Here is a 21,219-nt window from a genome sequence, read left to right as displayed (position 1 = left end):
CCTGTGTGCATGAGGGATGCCTCTTCGGCTTTACAACTCTCCGCAGGGCGGCCCACCTGCCTCCGCCCTTTGCAGGCTGCCTTTCCGTGTCTCCCCCACCCCTTGGGAGCACGGGAAGCCTCTCCGGGCTTTGCCTCTTTGGCTGCCTGGCTCTGCCCCCCCTTGGGCATGCAGGATGCCTCACCCCACTGGGGTCCGCCCCACGCCAGGGCAGGGAATGTCTTACCCCTCAGGGTTCTGCACCTATGGGTGCGCTGGAGGCCTCTCTGGGCTCCGCTCCCCACCACTGCTGCACGGCTGCCTCGCTGGGCTTAGCCCTCATCTTCCCCATGGGCCAAGCGCCATGCCCACCACCGCATCTGTACCCTCCCGCCCTTCGGTGGGTACTCAGCAGGTTGGAGGGCCCTTGTAGGTCAGACCTCAGCACTCAAATCCTGTGTCCCTGATGTGCCCCCTGCTTCTAAGTGTCTCTCCGCACTGACTGGAGCAAGAGAACTTCTGGTGTGTGGGGTAATTGCTTCCCTTTGTTTGCTTGGTCCTCCCAGGAAAAATGTCAACTTTAGGTTTGGGGAATGATCCAGTACAGGGGTCAGGTGGCTGTCCCCCACAGTCTCTCCCAGTGCCCCTGAGACTATAATCTCCTCTTGCAACTGCACTCCTCTTGGAGCTCCCCGCTCCCGGATCTCCGGGTAAGTGGCCGTGAACGATATTTTCTGAACTGTCTTGTTAAGACAGAGCCTGGGTCTGAGAATTCTGTCTCTTTCTCGCAAACTGTATCCCAACTCTTTTCTCAGCTAAATACTGTTTGTACGCCTCTTCTAGTCTCTGGGGCTCCAGGCTGGGGTTCTGGTCCTGTGGCTGAGGACCCACAACTCTCTGGGAAACCCACCCCACCGTGAGAGTCTTTCTGGGCCGCCTCTTGCTCCTGGGAGCGGGGTAGCCCTTTTCGCATCTTCGCCTTTCCTATCAGCTCAGTGTGGTTCCTTTGGTGATGCTTGGTTATAGATTCCTCTTAGTTTAGTCCAAAGTTGGTTTTTCAAGATGATTGATCCTAAGTTAAGTTGTAATCCATTTTGCTTCTGGGAGGTAGCAGTTGTAACATCCACTTAGTCTGTTGCCATTTTCCCTCTCTCAATATTTTAATTATAGTTGAATTTAGACGTGTCTATGGGGTGACCTATACGTCATGAGAGATTTCCTCTTGACACCTCCACAGAGATTCTTAGTCACCTAAGAATACCCAAGATTCAGGCAGGAGAGAGGAGGTGCACCTTATCTTTGGAGCTGAACAAGTTCAGGCTCGCATTTATTCAGCAAATATTTTCTTTGTTCAGACTCATAGTTAAGTAGTTTCAATGGAAAAAAGCCAAAATGAAAAGCCAGCCATTCATTATTTATCCCTGTGTTTCACAGACCTGAGTACAGTTTTACACACAAACGACAATTAATAGTACAGAGACACAAGCATGACACATAAATAAATCTGATTAATCCTAATATTGGAGTTCCTACTTTGCCCCCAACTCTGAAGACAAAGAACACAGAATACAGCAATCAGCATAGCAAGACCTCATAGAGTACTATCCAAAGAAACAAGTTTAGGATGCAAACTTCCATTCTATTTAAATTTAAATGAGTGCTTCTTACATATTTCCATTAAAAAAAAACAATGCAGGAATGAAACTATTTTAATTCAATATTAGAGCTGGCATTTCCAATTTTTGCATGCAAGAACTTAATTCAGGCCTCAAAAGAGCCACATTTTGGCTGTTTTCAGTTGATATTATTTTATAAATTTTTAAACATAGGTCAACCATTTAGTCAGAATTCACTCTAGGGGGTTTATCCTTAGGAATGAACAGGGTGTTATCCATTCTGTTACAATATCAGACAAAAACTAAACAGAAACCAGAATCAGACAAACCAGAGAGGAACCTGGGATTTCAGCATGCAACCAGACCAGAAAGATGCCTGCCCAGCCTCAGTCAGGGTGTTTTGTGACAGGTGCACTGGAGGATGGAACTAGCGGAACCTCCCTGAGTAAATACACACTCAGCAGCTGCTTGGGAAGTACTGTAGTCAGATCCTCCAGGGTCCCCTAGTCTGGGACTAATTTCAAAGCAAAGAATAGGGAAGAAACAAAATGATAGTTCAGAGGATTTAGCTAAAACATTAAACAAAATCAGAAAAATTCAGGATTGTACAATAACAGGGAAAGCTGTTGCTTTAATAGTATCTGGGTCTCCTAGCATTAATCCTTCTTGGAGACAATTTTCCATTAAGGAAGGAGTATGACTCTTCCCAGGTCCTGAGGGGAAGAGGATGGGGAAGCAAAGGGTCCTTGGGAGGAAAGGGAGGAGGAAGAGGTGTTTTGTCCTCCTAATAGGCCTCCTCAGATTTCATTGTTGCTGTAACTGGCGGTTGAGGTTGACTATGCTGAGATTCCTCTTTTACTTTCTGCCATGTATTGAGAAGAGGAACATAAACCTTTAATCCTTGTTCAAACTGCCTTTTCAAGAAAAACTTTACGTACTTGCTCCCATAATTTGAAATCTAAAGGTTTCCTCATCGGGGAACCATGGACAATGCTCTTGTACAGCAAGTAAGAGTTGGTGTAATGTTTTAGGTTCTACAATACACTGAGGATTGTGGAGCAAGTGTTGTAAATTTCTAATGTAAATGCACTACTAATTGGTGAGCTCCTGACTCATGAGGAAACCTCTCTCTGACCTATGTGCGTTGGTCCATTCTTCAAGGCAAGTAGGGACTATTCCTTACCAGAATTCCCAATAAGATGTGGCCGCTAAACTACTCTTTACGCATGGATTCCACACATCATGTCTGGGGTCACCAGCCGCTGGAAACTACCAGTGTTGCATGGAAAAACCTACTCAAGACATGAACTCATGTCAAGAGGAAGAGGGGGAGGCCTGCCAAGGGAAGCAGAGAGCAAGAGGGGGAGGCTTGCCAAGGGAGGCAAAGAAGACCTGAATTTCCTTCTTCCTTAGCTTTTATTGATCCGAAGCAGAACAAAGGTGTTAACCGGATTACACAGGACGGAGGCCAGGTGATAAGGGAAAAGCATGATTAATGGCCGTTTTACTGACAGGGAGAAAAGGCTAATTAATTAGATCAGTACATTCTTTTTCTTTTGCTAATTAACAAGCACAAAGGAAGGGGCGATCTAGAAGCTTTAGGCTAATTTTGTAAAGCCCCTTCACATGCATTCCTTTGTGTCTGCACAAAGGTCACTCACTCACACAGCTTCTTGGTGTTTGCATCCAAGAGACACTCACTCAGGGCTTTTAACTAAAGTTCCCCAACCCAAGTCAAAGAAGGTTCAAGGTTAGATGGCTGATTCCCTACAAACTCTTGTGTTACAGGCAGAGCATTTTTTGAAATAATTATCTATAGGAGTTGAAAATCTTCTGATACCCTTAAAACTTATGTATACCCATGCACCTCTTGAAGAATCTTTGTGTACCTGCAGGGTAGTGAACTCTCTCTCAGAACTTGTATAAAATACTGCCTGCCTCCAGATAAAATCTTTGAATAGCTTTACACTTCTACAGTGACTAAATAGATTTTAAAAAATGGCATTTGACCATAACGCTTTTTTTTTTAAATGGCTTTATTTATTATATTTTGTGCCTGGAATAAATGTAGAATTAATATAAAATTCTTTAAAATTTGGTGAATTAGGAGTTTGGCTTCTCTTATAATTCCTTTTCTAAAATTTTTCCCAGGTCAATGAGTGGTCATTGAAGATAAGAAAGGAAATAAGAGTTGTTGACAGGCAAATAAGAGGTAAACTATCATTTTATGTCTCCTGTTCTCACTCTCAGTATATTTTGCATTACTTCATGAAAATAAACTGCTTCTACAGATTTTAAGACGTAGTTGATTTTTATGTATAACTGTCTTAATTATTTTGCTTTCTAATCATTATGAGAATGTAAAGCCAGGAGCCACGGCCAGGGCCACTATCACAGCAGCCCGGCCCATAAAGGTTCGCATTGGATTCGGACAGTCGGTAAAGAAACAGCGGAGCCAAAAACTGATGGGCCATAGCCTTTAATCCTACCTTGCACCCGGCGGGCAAGTAAGAATACACACTGTGCTCCAAAACCCAGTCACACTCAGTGCTCACAAAGCCACTGACTTATCCGAGTTTCCTAGAATCAAAGGTTTCTAGCTCACCAGCCTTCTTCTCCTCAGTTCCCCATCTCCTTCCTTATCCCAGATACAAACTCTACACAAACTGGCATCTCACTCAGCACTCCGCCATCTTGGCTGCTTCTCCTGGCCTCCTCCACGTGGCCTCCTTTAGCTGCTGGCTCTCCTCTCTCCGCTCTCTCATGCTAACCTCAGGAACCAAGAGCCCAAACTCTCGTTCCGTCCCCATTTTATAGTGTAGAAATCCAAACCCTTAATCCAATATACATAACAGGGAAGTCTCTAATACAAAGTCACTTCTCTGAGGCATGATAGGATTGTACCACCTCACACCAAAAAGGGTGGGACAGGCTTAATCCCAAAACCAAGGCTACAAGGATTCTGCTTGCCCCTAGCCCACCCCAACACACATTAATATCACCTGGGCGACTGCCTCCTCGTGTTATCTTTAACAAAGTGAGCATAATACATTTTATCCACCCAACAGAGAAAAACAACTCAAAGAAACTTGATCTTTTGTTAGAACTAAATCTTTCTGTGGCCTACAGTTGAGCTGTTCAAAGGGAAGAGTCATTTCTGATTTTCTAGAGCCCAGATTAGTTTTGGAAACAATCAGGTGTTCACCTACTGTGGTAGGCAGAATAATGGCCTCCTAAAGGTGTCCACATCCTAATCCCTAGAATCTGTGAATATGCTATTTTACATGGTGTAAAGCCAGTAGCCACAGCCACCATCTCAGCTGCCCGGCCCGTGCAGGTTCGCATTAGATTCGGACAGACGGTAATGAAACAATGGAGCCAAAAGCTGGTGGGCCATTACCTTTAATCCTAGCTTGCACCTGGCGGGCAAGTAAAAACACAAAGGGGCTCCAAAACCCACTCATTCAGTGCTCACAAAGCTACTGACTTATCTGAATTTCCTAGAATCAAAGGTTTTTAGCTCGCTAGCCTTCTTCACCTCTGTTCTCCATCTCCTCTCTGCACAAACTGGCTTCTCCTGACCTCCTCCACATGGCCTTTCTCTGCTCTCCTTTCTCTGCTCTCTCCTCTAATGCTAATCTCAGGAACCGTGAGAGAGCAAGCTCCTGGTCTGCCCCACTTTGTAGTGTAAGAACCAAAACCTTTAATCCAGCATACAAACAAGGAAGTCTGATACAAAGTCACTTATCTGAGGCATAATGGGATTCCTCATGAGAGTGCACCACCCCACATCAAAAGGGTGGGAAAGGCGTAGTCCCAAAACCAAGCCCCAGCCTCAAGGATCCTGCCAGCCCACAGCCCGCCCCCAACACACATTAATATAATCACGCCCATCCCAAGCAAGAAGGGCAACTAATACCATCACCTGGGTGACGAGCTTCCACGTGGGCAGCACCATCTTTAACAAAGTGAGCATAATATATTTTAATCTGCCCAACACATGGCAGAGGGACTGGGCAGACTTGATTAGACTAAGGATTATGAGGTGAGGAGATAATCCTGGTTAATGGGTGGGCAAACGTAATCACAAAGGTCCTTATAAGAGGGAGGCAATATGTTGAGGAAAAGTGAGAGAAAAGGAAGTGTGATCACAGTATCAGATGGTGAAATAATGTGCTTTGAACATAGGGGAAGAGGCCATGCACCAAAATATACAGTTAACTTCTAGAACAGGGGTAGTCAACCTTTTTATACCTACCACCCCTTTTGTATCTCTGTTAGTAGTAAAATTTTCTAACTGCCCACCAGTTCCACAGTAATGGTGATTTATAAAGTAGGGAAGTAACTTTACTTTATAAAATTTATAAAGCAGATTTATAGCAAATTAAAGCATATAATAATAATTACTTACCAAGTACTTTATGTCGGATTTTCGCTAAGTTTGGCAGAATATGTCTTTATAAAACAACTTACTGTAGTTAAATCTGTCTTTTTATTTATACTTTGGTTGCTCTGCTACTGCCCACCATGAAAGCTGGAACGCCCACTAGTGGGTGGTACAGACCAGGTTGACTACCACTGTTCTAGAAGCTAAAAAAGAGAGGGAGCCTGACCAAGTGGTAGCACAGTGGATAGAGTCTCAGACTGGGACGCAGAAGACCTAGGTTTGAAACCCTGAGGTCGCCCACTGTTGGTCTATACATAAGTTTGTAAGATGATGTATATGCCTGCTCGCTTATAGTTTGCATTGGGTGTGTGAGACAGGCTGTAAGCTGGCAAAGTCCTTATAGCCTAAGGCTTAGTTTTTTTGTTTGTTTGTTTTTGTGTTGTTGTTTTTTTTTTTTACAGAGACAGAGTCAGAGAGAGGGATAGATAGGGACAGAGAGAGATGAGAAGCATCAATCATCAGTTTTTCATTGCGACACCTTAGTTGTTCATTGATTGCTTTCTCATATATGCCTTGACTGTGGGGCTACAGCAGACTGAGTAGCACCTTGCTCAAGCCAGTGACCATGGGTCCAAGCTGGTAAGCTTTGCTCAAACCAGATGAGCCCGCGCTCAAGCTGGAGACTTCGGGGTCTCGAACCTGGATCTCAAACCTGGGTCCTCCGCATCCCAGTCCAGCGCTCTATCCACTGCACTACTGCCTGGTCAGGCAAGGCTTAGTTTTAAGACTAAGCCTCTCCCACCCTTTTAATACTAAGATCTTTTCAACACTAAGCTTTTCCCCACACCCTTGACTTTTGCTTGATGGGGGGGTGGTACACTCTTATGAGGAATCCCGTTTATGGCTCAGATAAGTGGCTTTGTATCAGAGACTTCCTAATTTTATATTGGCTTCCGGCTTAAGCGCAGGCTCATCTGGTTTGAGCACAGTTCAGCAGCTTAAACCCAAAGTTGCTGGCTTGAGCAAGGGGTGACTCAGTCTGCTGTAGCTCCCCCCATCCAAGCACATATGAGAAAGCAGTCAATTAACAATGAAGGTGCCATAATGAAGAATTCATGCTCCTCATATCTCTCCCTTCCTGTCTGTCTGTCCCTATCTGTCCCTTTCTCTTTCTCTGTCACACACACACATACAAAGACAGGCAAGTGGATTTGCTTCTGAAGCCTCCAAAAGAAAGTCCTTCCAACACATTGAGTTTTAGACTTCTGACCATTAGAATTGTAAAAGAATAAATGTGTTGTTTCAAGCCATTAAAAATAAAGAACTAAAGAAACCTCCTATTTATAAAGAAATGATGTTATAGCAGGGGTCGGGAACCTATGGCTCGCAAGCCAGATGTGGTTCTTTTGATGGCTGCATCTGGCTTGCAGACAAATCTTTAATAAAAAAATAATAACATTAAAAATATAAGGCCCTGGCTGGTTGGCTCAGTGGTAGAGTGTTGGCCTGGTGTGCAGGAGTCCTGGGTTCAATTTCCGGCCACGGCACACAGGAGAAGCGCCCATCTGCTTCTCCACTACTCCCCCTCTCCTTCCTCTCTGCTTCTCTCTTCCCCTTCCACAGCCAAGGCTCCATTGGAGCAAAGTTGGCCTGGGTGCTGAAGATGGCTCTATGGCCTCTGCCTCAGGCACTAGAATGGCTCTGGTTGCAACAGAGCAATGCCCCAGATGGGCAGAGCATCGCCTCCTGGTGGGCATGCCGGTTGGATCCCGATGGGGCTCATGCGGGAGTCTGCCTGACTGCCTCCCAGTTTCCAACTTCAGAAAAATACAAAAAATATATATATATATATATATATATATATATATATATATATATATATATATATATATAAACATTCTCGTGTACTATAATCCATTCATTTTCTACCACTCATGTTCATGGTTGCGGGTGGCTGGAACCAATAACAGCTGTCCTCCGGGACAACACCAAATTTTTATTGAATAATGCGTATCGTACACGGGTCGTTGTGAGGTCAGGAAGTAAACTTCCCTTTTTTGAATCAAGTAATCAGCTAGCTAATTGCAGAAACCCTTTTGATGAAGAAGATGGCTAAAAGAAAAAAGATGAGGAGTATCATACTTTTCAGCAGGAATGGACAGAGGAATTCGCCCTTGTGGAGAGAGCAGGTTCTGCAGTGTGTCAATTATGCAATGATAAAATTACATCGATGAAAGAGTCAACTATAAAGCAGCACTTCAACACACGCCATACTACATTTGCATCGAAATATCCAGCAGGGAACAGCAGGAAGAAAGCATGTCAAGAGCTACTGTGCAGAGTGCAAGTTAGTCAGCAGCAACTCCGTGTTTGGACCCAACAAGGTGACTGGAATTTGGCTAGCTTTGCTGGTGCTTTAGCAATTGTGAGAAACGGAAAGCCATTCACAGATGGGGAGTATGCCAAAACATTCATGCTTGATGTTGCCAATGAACTTTTTGACTACTTTTCAGATAAAGGCAAGATAATCAAATGAATAAAAGACATGCCTCTCGGCAAGAACTTTTCACGATCGTACCATCATGATGGCATATCAAATTGAGGCAACACAAGTGAAGGACATAAATGCAGCACCATTCTTTTCTCTCGCTTTGGATGAGTCAACAGACGTAAGCCATTTATCCCTGTTCAGTCGGTGACACACTACGTGAGGAAAGTCTTTCTGTTTTGCCTGTGAAAGAGACAACAAGAGGGGAGGATTTATTCAAGTCTTTCACTGAATGCACTAAAGAAAAAAATGTACTGATGGTGCTCTGTGCATGGTAGGGAAAAACAGGATTCGTAGCGCTTCTTTGTGAACATGAAAAGAGACCCATCCTAAGTTTTCACTGCATCCTACAACAGGAGGCGCTTTGTGCTCAGATGTGTGGCGAGCAGCTTGGTGAGGTGATGTCGTTGGTCATTCTGGTGGTCAACTTTATTGTTGCCCGAGCTTTAAGTGATCGCCAGTTTAAAACACTGCTGGATGAAGTTGGGAATAATTATCCTGGTCTGCTTCTGCACAGCAATGTGCATTGGTTGTCAAGAGGGAAGGTGCTCAGCCATTTCGCAGCTTGTCTACGTGAAATCCAGGCTTTTCTTGAAATGAAAAACATCGAGCAGCCTGAGTTAGCTAACACTGAGTGGCTCCTGAAGTTCTACTATCTTGTTGACATGACTGAACATCTGAACAAGGTCAATGTGCAAATGCAAGGCGTTGGAAATACAGTCTTATCCCTTCAACAAGCAGTGTTTGCATTTGAAAACAAGATGGAACTCTTCATTGCCAACATTGAAACAGGTTGTTTACTACACTTTGAAAAACTGGGAGAGTTTAAAGGTGCATGCACAGTAAGTGACCCTGCTCAACATCTTGATCTCCAGCAGCTAGCGGGCTTCACATCTAATCTCCTGCAGTCATTCAAATCGCGCTTTGGAGAATTTCATGAGCACACTCATCTTTTTAAGTTCATCAACCATCCACACAAATGTGCAGAGGACAGCGCTGACCTGAGTTACATCCCCAGTGTCTCCATCAGAGATTTTGAGCTACAAGCTGCTGACCTGAAGGCCTCAGACATGTGGGTGAATAAGTTCAAGTCACTGAATGAAGATTTGGAAAGACTTGCACTACAGCAAGCAGAGTTGGCGAGCAAACACAAGTGGGGAGAAATGAAAAAACTTCAAACTGCAGACCAGCTGATTGTCAAAACTTGGAACGCACTTCCTGTCACATACCACACACTGCAGCGTGTGATTATTGCTGTAATGACAATGTTTGGCTCTACATATGCATGTGAGCAGTCTTTTTCACATCTAAAGAACATTAAGACCAACCTACGATCACGTTTAGTGGATGGAAGTCTCAACGCCTTCATGAAGCTTGACCTCACCACGTATCAACCAGACTACAAAGCCATCAGCAAAATTATGCAGCACCAGAAGTCGCATTAATGGTGAGAAGTACTTTATTCATCATTGGTTAGCAACAGCATAATGTTATTAAAAAGAGTTCAGAGACTTATTGTACTTTAAAAGTGTTGGTCTTACATAAAATGCACACATTTACTTGTATTTAGTGTTAAACATATTGTATGGCTCTCACGGAATTACGTTTTAAAATATGTGGCGTTCATGACTCTCTCAGCCAAAAAGGTTCTCAACCCCTGTGTTATGGAATTCAAATTATATAAACTATATAATAAGAAATATAATTCTATTTCCACTATTCTATTTTAGCTTGACTGTAGAATGAGGAAGATATATTTTTAAGTAAAGTTAATTGTTAAGTACCACTTAAAATTAAGGTACCTTGCAAAGAAATAATAATGTTTAAAACTTTTATGATTTTTAGCCCTGGCCAGTTGGCTCAGTAGATAGAGTATTAGTCCAGCAAATGGAACTCCTGGGTTTGATCCCTGGTCAGGGTGCAAATGAGAATTGACTGTCTGCTTTGCTTCCCCTCCCTCTCCTTCTTCTTTCTTTCTTCCCCTCTCACAGTCAGTGGCTCAGTTGGTGTGAGCATCAGCCTCAGGTGCTAAAAATGGCTTGGTTGTTTTGAGCATCGGCTCCAGATGGGTGTTGCCGGGTCTATCTCAGTTGAGCACATGTAAGAATCTGTTTCTCCTTCTCCCCTCATTTAAGAAAAAAGAAAAAACCTCTTATGTTTTTTAACACTTTCATGATTGGAGACAAATTAATACCATACAGCTATTCCAGTAGCACTTCCTTAAAAAAAGAATTGGAGAGGGGAATTTCATTTCCAGCCATGATGGAGTAAGGATTTCGGACTTGCACTCCCATTGTATATAAAGGAATAACTGGGCAGAGTCTATGAAACATCTATTTGTAAACAGCTGGCGATGCAGAATTTTGATCACTGAGAGAAGGGGCTAAAGTGAGAGAGCCATAATATGTCTCTGATTTTCTGCCTTGAGAAACTTTCTAGATCATACATAGTACATGGAAGGGGAAAGGGAAGGAGATTCCAAGTAGGTCATGATGGTCTCACTGACTTGAGTAAACAGAGATCAAGGATCAGGGAGGCTGCAGTGGCTGGAATTTGTGGGGCAGGATATCAGAGAGAAGGGCATTGCCTAGAGAAAGAGCTCCAAATATGTCTATGGGGTCCCATAGAGTCTGTCACTAAATACAAAGTTCTGAATATTTAGAAGAGATTTCAAGTGGTTGGGCAAAGAACAATTACTAAGGATAGAACAACTACTAGAAGGTCATAAGCCCAACAATTCTAGCACTAACAAATAATTGAGAGAGATAGTAGGGTTCTGATCCCACACAGGAACATTTGGGACATTCAGTAGAGACCCTAGAAAGGTTATGCCTTCATATTAAGGTTAAAGCAGCCCTAGATTAAAGGGTACTTTAAGTCTACACCACAGCTTAAAATCAAGTCTTCAAAGCTGATTTCTAGGCAGTTTAACTGTCTTCTAAAATAAAGCTGGATGATCTTTAAAAAATTTACTGGGAGGAAGTAAAGAAAGTGGGACCCAAAATTAGAAAAATCAGTGTATATAAATAGATCCAGAAAAAACAGGTGATCAAAAACAGACATACATTTTACACAACTATTATATGTTGAAGAACTTAAAGGAAAACATGAACATAATAAGGAGATAAAAAGAAGATATAGAAAGAGCAAAATGGAACTTCCAGAGATAAAAGGGCTGAAATAAAGTAAAATAAAATAAAAACTTCACTAAATGGGTTAACAAGCAGATTAGACACTACAGAAAACATGATCAGTGAAACTGAAGGTGGCAGTGCAAACTATTAAAACTATAGTACAGAGAGAAAAAAGTTTATAAAAATGAACAGAGCATCAGTGACCAGTGGAAAAACAAAATGATCCAACATGTAATTTGAGTCGCAGGCAAGGAGTCAGGAAAGGATCAGATAAAATGATACCTAATGAAAACTGCAAACCCATATATACAAGGAATTCTTCAAACAGGATCAATACAAAACCATACCAAGGTATTATATCACAAATCACTGAAGGTTAGTAGAGAAAACAGACTGAGAAAAAAGACACTGAATAAGAAACAATAAGAATAATAATTAAAATTTTCTTATCAGAAGCAATGCAAACCACAATTATCTTTAATATGATGGAAAAAACCCTCCAATTATCCTAGAATCTATATCTATTGAAAATAGCATCCAGCCCTGGCCGGTTGGCTCAGTGGTAGAGCGTCGGCCTGGCGTGCAGAAGTCCCGGGTTCGATTCCCGGCCAGGGCACACAGGAGAAGCGCCCATCTGCTTCTCCACCCCTCCCCCTGTCCTTCCTCTCTGTCTCTCTCTTCCCCTCCCGCAGCCGAGGCTCCACTGGAGCAAAGATGGCCCAGGCGCTGGGGATGGCTCCTCGGCCTCTGCCCCAGGCGCTAGAGTGGCTCTGGTCGCAAAAGAGCAACGTCCCGGAGGAGCAGAGTGTCGCCCCTTGGTGGGCAGAACGTCGCCCCTGGGCATGCCGGGTGGATCCTGGTCGGGCGCATGCAGGAGTCTGTCTGACTGTCTCTCCCCTCTTCCGGCTTCAGAAAAATACAGAAGAAAAAAAAAGAAAAAAGAAAAGAAAATAGCATCCAAAGGTGAAGATGAAATAAAAATGTTTTCATACAAAAGCTAAGAGAACCTATTGCCAGTAGATCTACAGTACAAAAAATTGTAACCCTTTGTGTAGTGAGTTTTTTTAATGCTTGCTGACCCCCGGGAGTGAGTTTTTTCTTTTTTCAAAAAATGAAATTAGTTCCAGTTACAGTTTTATTAACTTAAAATCATGTTTGTTTGATAACCAATTTATGGAAACAAGAAGAACACACATTTAGTTTAAGTTTAAAGAACATACAGTTAAGTTTAAAGATATACATGTACTCTGGATGGTCAGGAGGCACTAGTACGTACATGAAAGGGTTAAAGGAAGTTGGAAGCTGAAGGAATACCAGATACAAATTTGAGTCTACCCAGAGCAATGAAGTATACTGGAAATAGTAAGTATATAAATAAATATGAATATTTTTTTTCTCTTTTTAAAATTTCTTTTAAAAGTTATTGACTGTTTAAAGTGGAAATAGTAATGTGAGGCTTATAATATGTAGAAGTAAACTTATGACAATAATAGCTCAGTTGATTTGTGTTATTTTAGAAACCTTATAAATTCAGTTAGTGTCTCAAAAGCCTTGTTTATTCTTGCTCATTCTATACCTTCTCACATCCATAGCTCACTTATCTTGTTAAATGATCCACAAACCCTTTTTTTTTTTCATGGTATTTCCTATTATTTCTCTTTCATAGCAGTTTATTAGTTAACTAACTAAACTGATATCTGAAAAAGATTGTGTTTTGGAGTCTTAACACTACCAAGTTTAAACTCTCTTTGCTATCAGTCATCTATCCATAGTAAAATTTCTTAAATCTCATAGCATTGTGAGAATTAAATCTACAGATGTGTGTGAAGTGTTTAGGACAGTACCTGTCATATATCAATAGTACAGAGTTTACTACATTGATACTGATTTAAAATAAAAAGGACTTTGAAGTAATGTGATTGCTTTAAATGCTATTTGCATATGAATACTTACTATAGAAACACTTTAGGGTCTTTCGTTTAGTTTTATATTAGCAGTCAAAGTGAATGGATTTTTAAAAAAAATTAATTAGTGCATAAAATGAGTACATACAATACCATGATCTTAGAAGTTAGGTACTGGTTACTCTTGTTGGGAACATGGCAAATTAAGGGGGACATAAGGGACATGATGACATGTTGATAATGTTCTCTTTCTTAATCTTGTTCCTGGTTACATGGGTGTATTTAATTTTTGAAAATGTATATAGGCTCTGCAGTTTTGTGTACTTTTCTGTAAGTATGATATACTTCAATAAAAAATTCAAAGAAAAGCAGTAGTAATTTCAGTAAAGCAAAGTATAGCTACAGGTAGTTCCTATATCATGGAGGACTTATGGTAGTCCACATTTTTAGCTTTCATTCAAATGTAACACATTCAGAGTATTCATGATAAGCAGTATAGGAATAAATTTACATCATTCATTTTACCCCTCACAAATGAACACAGTTAGCTTGCTCCCTATAACTATAAAGGTAATAATACACACAGTGATGCAGCAAAGTATAAATAAGAAAGTTAAAATTATCCTGAAATCCTACCACCCAGAAAGAACATTTTGGTGATCATCCTTCCAGATATATTTCTGTCTATAGTTGTAATTATACACAAACACTTGTTTATAAATGGATCATATATTTTTGATGATTTTAAATTTTTTTCATAGTAAAATATACCTAACATAAAATTGACCATTTTAATCATTTTTGAGTATACTATTCAATAACATTATTCACATTGCTGTGTAACCATCACCACTATTCATCTCTAGAACTAATCCTTCATCTCATACTGAAGCTCTGTACCATTAAACAGTAACTCCTCGTTTCCCCCTCTCCCACATCTCATGGTAATCACTGTTCTGCTCTCTTTCCCTTTGTATAGTTTGACTATTTTATGTACCGCATATAAGTGGAATCAAATAATACTTTTTCCTTCACATCTGGGTAATTTTACTTACCATAATGTTTTTACAATTCACCCATGTATAGCATATATCAGAATTTTCTTTTTAAGACTGGATAATATACTATGGTATGTCTATATTTCATTTTGTTTATTCATTTATCAATGGACACTTGGGTTGTTTCTATCTTTTGGCTGTTTAATATGCTTTTATAAACATGACTGTACAATATCTGTTTGAGTCTCTGCTTTAAATTCTTTTGTGTATATACCCAGAAGTGTGAACTTACAGGTCACATGGTAATTTTATACTTACATTTTGAGGAACTACCGTAGTGTTTTCCACACAACTGCATCATTTTACTTTTTTAAAAAATTAATTTATTAAAAAAAATTTTTTTTGTAGTTTCCAAAGTGAGAAGTAGGGGGGAGGCAGAGAGACAGACTCCTGCATGCACCCAACCAGGATCTGCCGGGCATGCCCACCAGGGGGCGATGCTCTGCCCATCTGGGGCACTGCTCACTGCAGCTGGAGCCATTCTAGCACCTGAGACGGAGGCCATGGAGCCATCCTCAGCACCTGGGCCAACTGTGCTTCAGTGGATTCTTGGCTGTGGAAGGGGAAGAGAAAGAGAGGAAGGAGAGGGGGAAGGGTGGAGAAGCAGATGGCTACTTCTCCTGTGTGCCCTGAGTGGGAATCGAACCTGGGACTTCCACATGCCGGGCCGATATGCTATCACTGAGCCAACTGGCCAGGGCTATTTTACATTTTTAACATTAAGTACTAAAATTCAAATCAACTACAATATATAGAAGAATATAGAAGGTCACTGTGCATGCACAGGGAATGATGCAAAGTCTGAAAAGATCTGATAATTCTTTAAGTTTACAACTAAAGCTGATTCTCAGTATATACACCCTACAAACAATAAAAACAGAAAACAGCAAATCTGGGACATGTGGGAGAATCTGATTTCCACAGTTATCATGTAATGATTTGACTGTCCCATTTTCAGCAGCAGCAACAGAAAATCACAAGGCATACAAAGAAATATTGCCCATTCAACAGAAAATAAGTCAACAGAAAATGTTGCTGAGGAAGGCCAGATGACAGATTTACTGACCTTGACCAGGGGGCTCCAGCAGAGTGAGTGACCCCTTGCTCAACCCAGCGACCTTTGGACTCAAGCTAGATGAGCCCATGCTCAAGCCAACGACCTCAGGGTTTTGAACCTGGATCTTCTGCGTCCCAGTCCGATGCTAAATCCACTGTGCCACTACCTGGTCAGGCTCTTTTCCTAATTAACACACTTTTAGATCACAGTAAGAACAGATTTGAGTACCAATAAATCTCCTGGTTTACTCTTAATTTTTAGGTGTTTGTGTTATGCTTTAAATTTAGATATTCAAAGAGAAGAAGAAAAAGTGAAACGATCTGTGAAAGATGCTGCCAAGAAGGGTCAGAAAGAAGTCTGTGTGGTTCTGGCCAAGGAGATGATCAGGTCAAAGAAGGCTGTCAGCAAGCTCTATGCGTCCAAAGCTCACATGAACTCTGTGCTCATGGGGATGAAGAACCAGCTGGGTAAGATGGCCATTGCTTACAGCCAATTATATAGTTAATGTTGGTGCTCTCGCTGTTACTGTTGGTATTGGTTTCCGTGAATAGGAAGAACAGTCTCAGCTCTGATTTTTATCTTTTATCATTGTCTTTTTAGTTTGGGTGTTACACAAAATACAAAATATTACTATCATTATTTTATTGTTATTTTCTTTTGCCAGTGCTGTTGAAACAATGGCAAAAATCTACACATAAAACTGCTTTGTTTAAAAGAATGTATTTCTTCTTGTGATCAGTGTTATAAAGTGACCTGAAAGTGAGTCATAGGTTAAATTTTACATCCAGTTGGTCTCTGTTCTTAATTTCTGTTAAATGAAGAAGTCCTAATTCAGAATTGTAGTTGCTGAGAATGGCAACAAGTGACTATCAGAAATTTAGACTGAGTATGGACCCAGAATTGTGGAGAAATTTTTCACTAAAGAGTTATTTTCAGTTCTCTATCAGATACTAGATCACACTCAAAAGTTGGAAGACTAATGTTTCAGTTTAAAGGCTGATGCCAAATTAGTACCTAATCCATTATTTTGTTGTATTTGGTTCTGAAGCTATTTCTTTACATTCAATTTTAACACTAAAATGTGGTTTTTAAATATGCAGAATAATAAATATATCATCAGTTTCTTTTTCCAGGTACTGAAGAAAGTAATCATGGGTTGGGTAAAGTAAAAATATGAAAAACTTTATACCACATTTTCTTAATTTTTAAAAACTGTTATTCCAGCCCTAGAGTAATGCATTTAGACTCTTTAAATACTGGATTTGTCACTTTTGAACAACCAAGTACTCAGTACCATCAAGAAATCCTGTCATTTTGAAAGTTCAAGTAAGTACTCTTGCCTTTTGAAGCTAGTTTTGAAAGTTTTATGTTTGTTCCTTATTTTTTATGCAACATGCTCAAAAGATGCATGTTCATTTGACCACAAGAAACCTTTCTTTTTTTTTTTAAGCTGAGAGACAGGAAGAGAGAAAGATGAGAAACATCAACTCGAAGTTGTGGCACTTTAATTGTTCATTGATTGCTTCTCATGTGTGCCTTGACCTGGTGGCTCCAGCTGAGCCAGTGACCCCCGTGCTCAAGCCAGTGACCTTGGGCTCAAGTCAGTGACCTTTGGGCTCAAACCAGTGACCTTGGGATTATGTTGATGATCCTACGCTCAAGCTGGTGACTTCAGGGTTTCAAACCTGGGTCATCAACATCCCAGGTCTATTCTTTTTTTTTTTTTTTTTCCTGAAGCTGGAAACGGGGAGAGACAGTCAGACAGATTCTCGCATGCGCCCGACCGGGATCCACCCGGCACGCCCACCAGGGGCGATGCTCTGCCCACCAGGGGGCGATGCTCTGCCCCTCTGGGGCATCGCTCTGTTGCGACCAGAGCCACTCTAGCGCCTGGGGCAGAGGCCAAGGAGCCATCCCCAGCGCCTGGGCCATCTTTGCTCCAATGGAGCCTTGGCTGCAGGAGGGGAAGAGAGAGACAGAGAGGAAGGAGAGGGGGAGGGGTGGAGAAGCAGATGGGCGCTTCTCCTGTGTGCCCTGGCCGGGAATCAAACCCGGGACCTCTGCACGCCAGGCCAACACTCTACCACTGAGCCAACCGGCCAGGGCCCAGGTCTATTCTATATCCACTGCGCCACCATTATTGAGGTGACCATAAGAAAATTAATTTAAAATTTTTCATTATTTTCTTGACTGAATCAACATCAGAAAACATTGCTTATTCTGTCTTTTCTTCCTATACAAATAAAGCACTGTATGCACAACTTCTTTTTCCTCCCCTAATTGCAAAGATAAAAGTACACAGGATAATATAGTAGGTACTTATGCACCTATTGCCCAGAGCCAAAATTTTTTTGACATTTTGTTATATTTGCCTTAGTTTTTACATTATAAAAGAAATAAAACCTTATTTATTAAGTTTGAAGTTCTTTTAATATGCCTTCCCAATTCCATTCCTTTCTCTCTCAACCTCTGCTGAGGAAACTAGTTACCATAATCTTAAAAAATTTATATAACTAGTATTAATACTGTACATACTGTCTGTGTCTTGTTTCCCATTTAGCATTGTATTTTTTAAATATACTCATAATGATAAATATTTTAACTAGTGGATGGTATTCAATCACATGGATGTATCATATTTTATTTTTCTTGCCCCAACTGATGGACATTTAGGCTGTTTGCAGTGTTTGCTCTTACCAGTAGTGCTGCCGTGAATGTCTTCATTCTTTCACATGTGTAATGGCTTCTTTAGGTCAGTTATAGACTCAGAAGTGGAATTGCTAGATTTAAATTATTCTAGAATTGAAAAATTGCTCTCCAAAGAGGTTTTAATTTTTATTTCCGCCAGCAGCAGATGAGAATTCTTTTTTCCATACCTTTTGATATTATTGAACTTTTTAAATTTTGAAAGTGTTATCTTGTTTTAACATTTCTCTGGGAACTAGTGAACTTGATTGCCCTTTCTGTTCACATTTTCTTCCTGTGTACTGATTCCAAAAAACCTTTTCAAGCAATTATAGCTAACAAATAATCATTAATGAAATTAGTGGAAAAAAATTTTTTTCCCACAGCATGTAGTAAACATGAGAAAAGCTCTCCTATGTACTGCACATAAATCAGGAGCCAGTTACCCTTTAAATATACATTTGTAACAACATACAATATTTTATATATATGTTATTTTGTGACTTTATCACAATTGAAAAATAAAATATCTGTTCTTTGATCTTGAAATGTTAAAGTGCTTTAAGGCTCTCTGTTCTATATCCTCTATTCTTTTCCATTTCACACTAACCTGTAATCTCATCTAACCCCATGCTTTTAAAATACTGTTGAGTTTAGAATTTTTATCTTCAGGCCGACTTTATCACTAACTGTATAGTTGGCATTTCCATTCATATCTTAATGGGTAAATCAAAATCAGTATGCTCATTCAACAGTAATCTGGACTCTTTTTACTTCATCTGTATCCCACCTACTCCCCATATTTTCCTCTAGAAATTCAAGACATATAATTTCAACTGTAAATGTTTCCATGTGGATTTCTAAAAGACAAGGGTTCTGTTCCTTCTGTTCCTTGGTCTTTCTACTCACTGCATTTTCTGGGTTTTTGTTGTTGCTATTGCTGTTACGCTTTTTGTTCTTTTATATGTAAGCAAAATATTTTAGTCAGTTAGATTTTCCAGATTGATCCTTTAATTAGCTTTCCTATTTTCTGTTTTGAGATTAATGATAGTATCTTTCTCATAAGATAGTTGTAATGCTTAAGTCAGTGCCTGGCACATGGTAGTTGTTATATATTGTAGGTTCTAAATATTATCATCATTGTCATCAATTTAGTCTTTGTTTTCTACTTTCTAAGAAGTTTCCTCAACTTTATATTTCATTTATTCTCATGATTTATTTATTTTGGCTATCTTAATTTTTATTTTCAGCAAAGAGTTCACCAATAGTTCCTTTTAAAAAAAATATCCTATTCTTATTTTATCAATGCAGTGTTGTTACTTATTATTGATAGTCTTCTTTTTGAAATTTTTTGTTTCTTGTATTGGGTCTCATAGCTTCTTCTTCCCACCATTACCTTCTTCCCTATCTCTCTCTTCTTTTTTAAGAAAGAAAGGGTGGGGGGGGGAGAATGAGGGAGGCTGAATTAAGTGTAGGTTTCATGAGAACCTTCTCCATTCTCCTCAGCAAATAGACTAAGCTACAAAGAGCAAAATGTTAATACGTTTAAAAATACATTCTTTTAGTCCCTATTATGTGCTATATACATTGCTGGGCACTGGAGATAAGTAGTGAACATTACGGGCAGTCATTGCCCTTTAGGTATGAGGCAAAAAGCAAATAATCGGTAAATTTAATACAAAATAATAAATAAATGTGTGTCTATAATTGTGAATTAAAAGGGAAGTGCAGTGTAAGATGCTGATGGCTCCTTATAAGCCAGGATGAAATCTGAAGGAGGATATGCTATTAAGTGTCTGTGATGGGAGAATGTTCCAACTATAGTGCCAGCTGTGTGATGGCCATGGGGCCAAAGAGAACAGTGCACTCCAGACACTGACGCTTCCTTGGGAATCGCCACTCTCAGGTTCATGGTCAATGAGGATGAGCAGGGAAGAAGACAGTTTGTACAGTTGTTAAAAGCAAGGTTTCTTAGAGATGAGTTCAGGTTGAGATGTGCTGTGGTGATGGTGCAGATAAAGTGCAGTGGGAGTTCAGAGGGAAAGGATTTGGAGGAGAATCGGGAAGGCACCTGAGTCAATAAACCAGGGCGCACAGAGGCTCAGATAAAATGTTTCAGGCTGTGTCCTGCCAACAGTACTTGGTTCAGTTTGACAAGAATGCATTAGGGAAGAAGTGGGAGGTAGAGCAGGGAAAGTAATTTGGAGTCACAATTTTGAGAGTTACGCTGAGGAGTTGTAGTTTCATTTTGTAGGCAGTGGAGAGCCTTGGCCTGGCCTGGGCCACTGTAAGCACAGACTGCCAGTGCAGCAAGATGGGGGGCTGTGGACCATGGGAAGTAGTGGGCAGAGCCTGAATAGGTCACTCTAATGGGAAGGAGTGGAAGAGAGGACAAAAGGAAGAACTGTTCTGGATGCACAGTAAGTAGAACTTGGTGAAGGTATAAACAAGCCTAAGATGCTTCCAACCCTTAACATGGAAAGACTGCAGGGCCACTAAAAGACACTGGAAATGTATGGAGAGGAACAGGCCTAAGAGAGAAAGGAGATTCTATCTGAGGCTGTCCATATTCACTGGATGAGGATCACCTGGCTTCCCCACCACCAGATACACTACCTGATGGACGGAACCCCCAGCGAGGTTGTTGAGAGGGTTTGTAGTACGGTGTTGCATGTTGGTAAATTCAGGAGCAGAGAAAATAACTGAGGATGGAGTCTGGAACAGGGAAGAGGGAGGAGTCCACATTTAGGGAGTGAAAAAAGAGAAAACTAGAAATAGTGTGAGTGCCTGAGAGTTCTTGCTTCAGATAGGCTCTCTCCCATTCCCCAGCCTGTGTAGCTTTGATTTTTTT

General features: G+C 40.8%; 1 protein-coding gene across 2 annotated transcripts in view; it reads left to right on the top strand.

Annotated features, from left to right (window-relative positions):
• Window positions 1-21,219, top strand: part of CHMP3 (charged multivesicular body protein 3) — an 81,873-nt gene that overhangs the window by 17,391 nt on the left and 43,263 nt on the right. Inside the window, exons 2-3 of one of the 2 annotated variants that reach the window (XM_066377757.1) lie at window positions 3,747-3,807; window positions 15,971-16,150. In XM_066377757.1, the coding sequence (XP_066233854.1) occupies window positions 3,747-3,807; window positions 15,971-16,150 (241 nt within the window). The remainder of the gene's footprint in view (window positions 1-3,746; window positions 3,808-15,970; window positions 16,151-21,219) is intronic. The other variant, XM_066377758.1, reaches the window with a different exon arrangement.

Source organism: Saccopteryx leptura, chromosome 3 (genome assembly GCF_036850995.1).
Source record: "Saccopteryx leptura isolate mSacLep1 chromosome 3, mSacLep1_pri_phased_curated, whole genome shotgun sequence".
NCBI lineage: Eukaryota > Metazoa > Chordata > Mammalia > Chiroptera > Emballonuridae > Saccopteryx > Saccopteryx leptura.
Note: the sequence above shows the minus strand (reverse complement) of the source record. Positions and strands in the feature narration are given on the sequence as shown.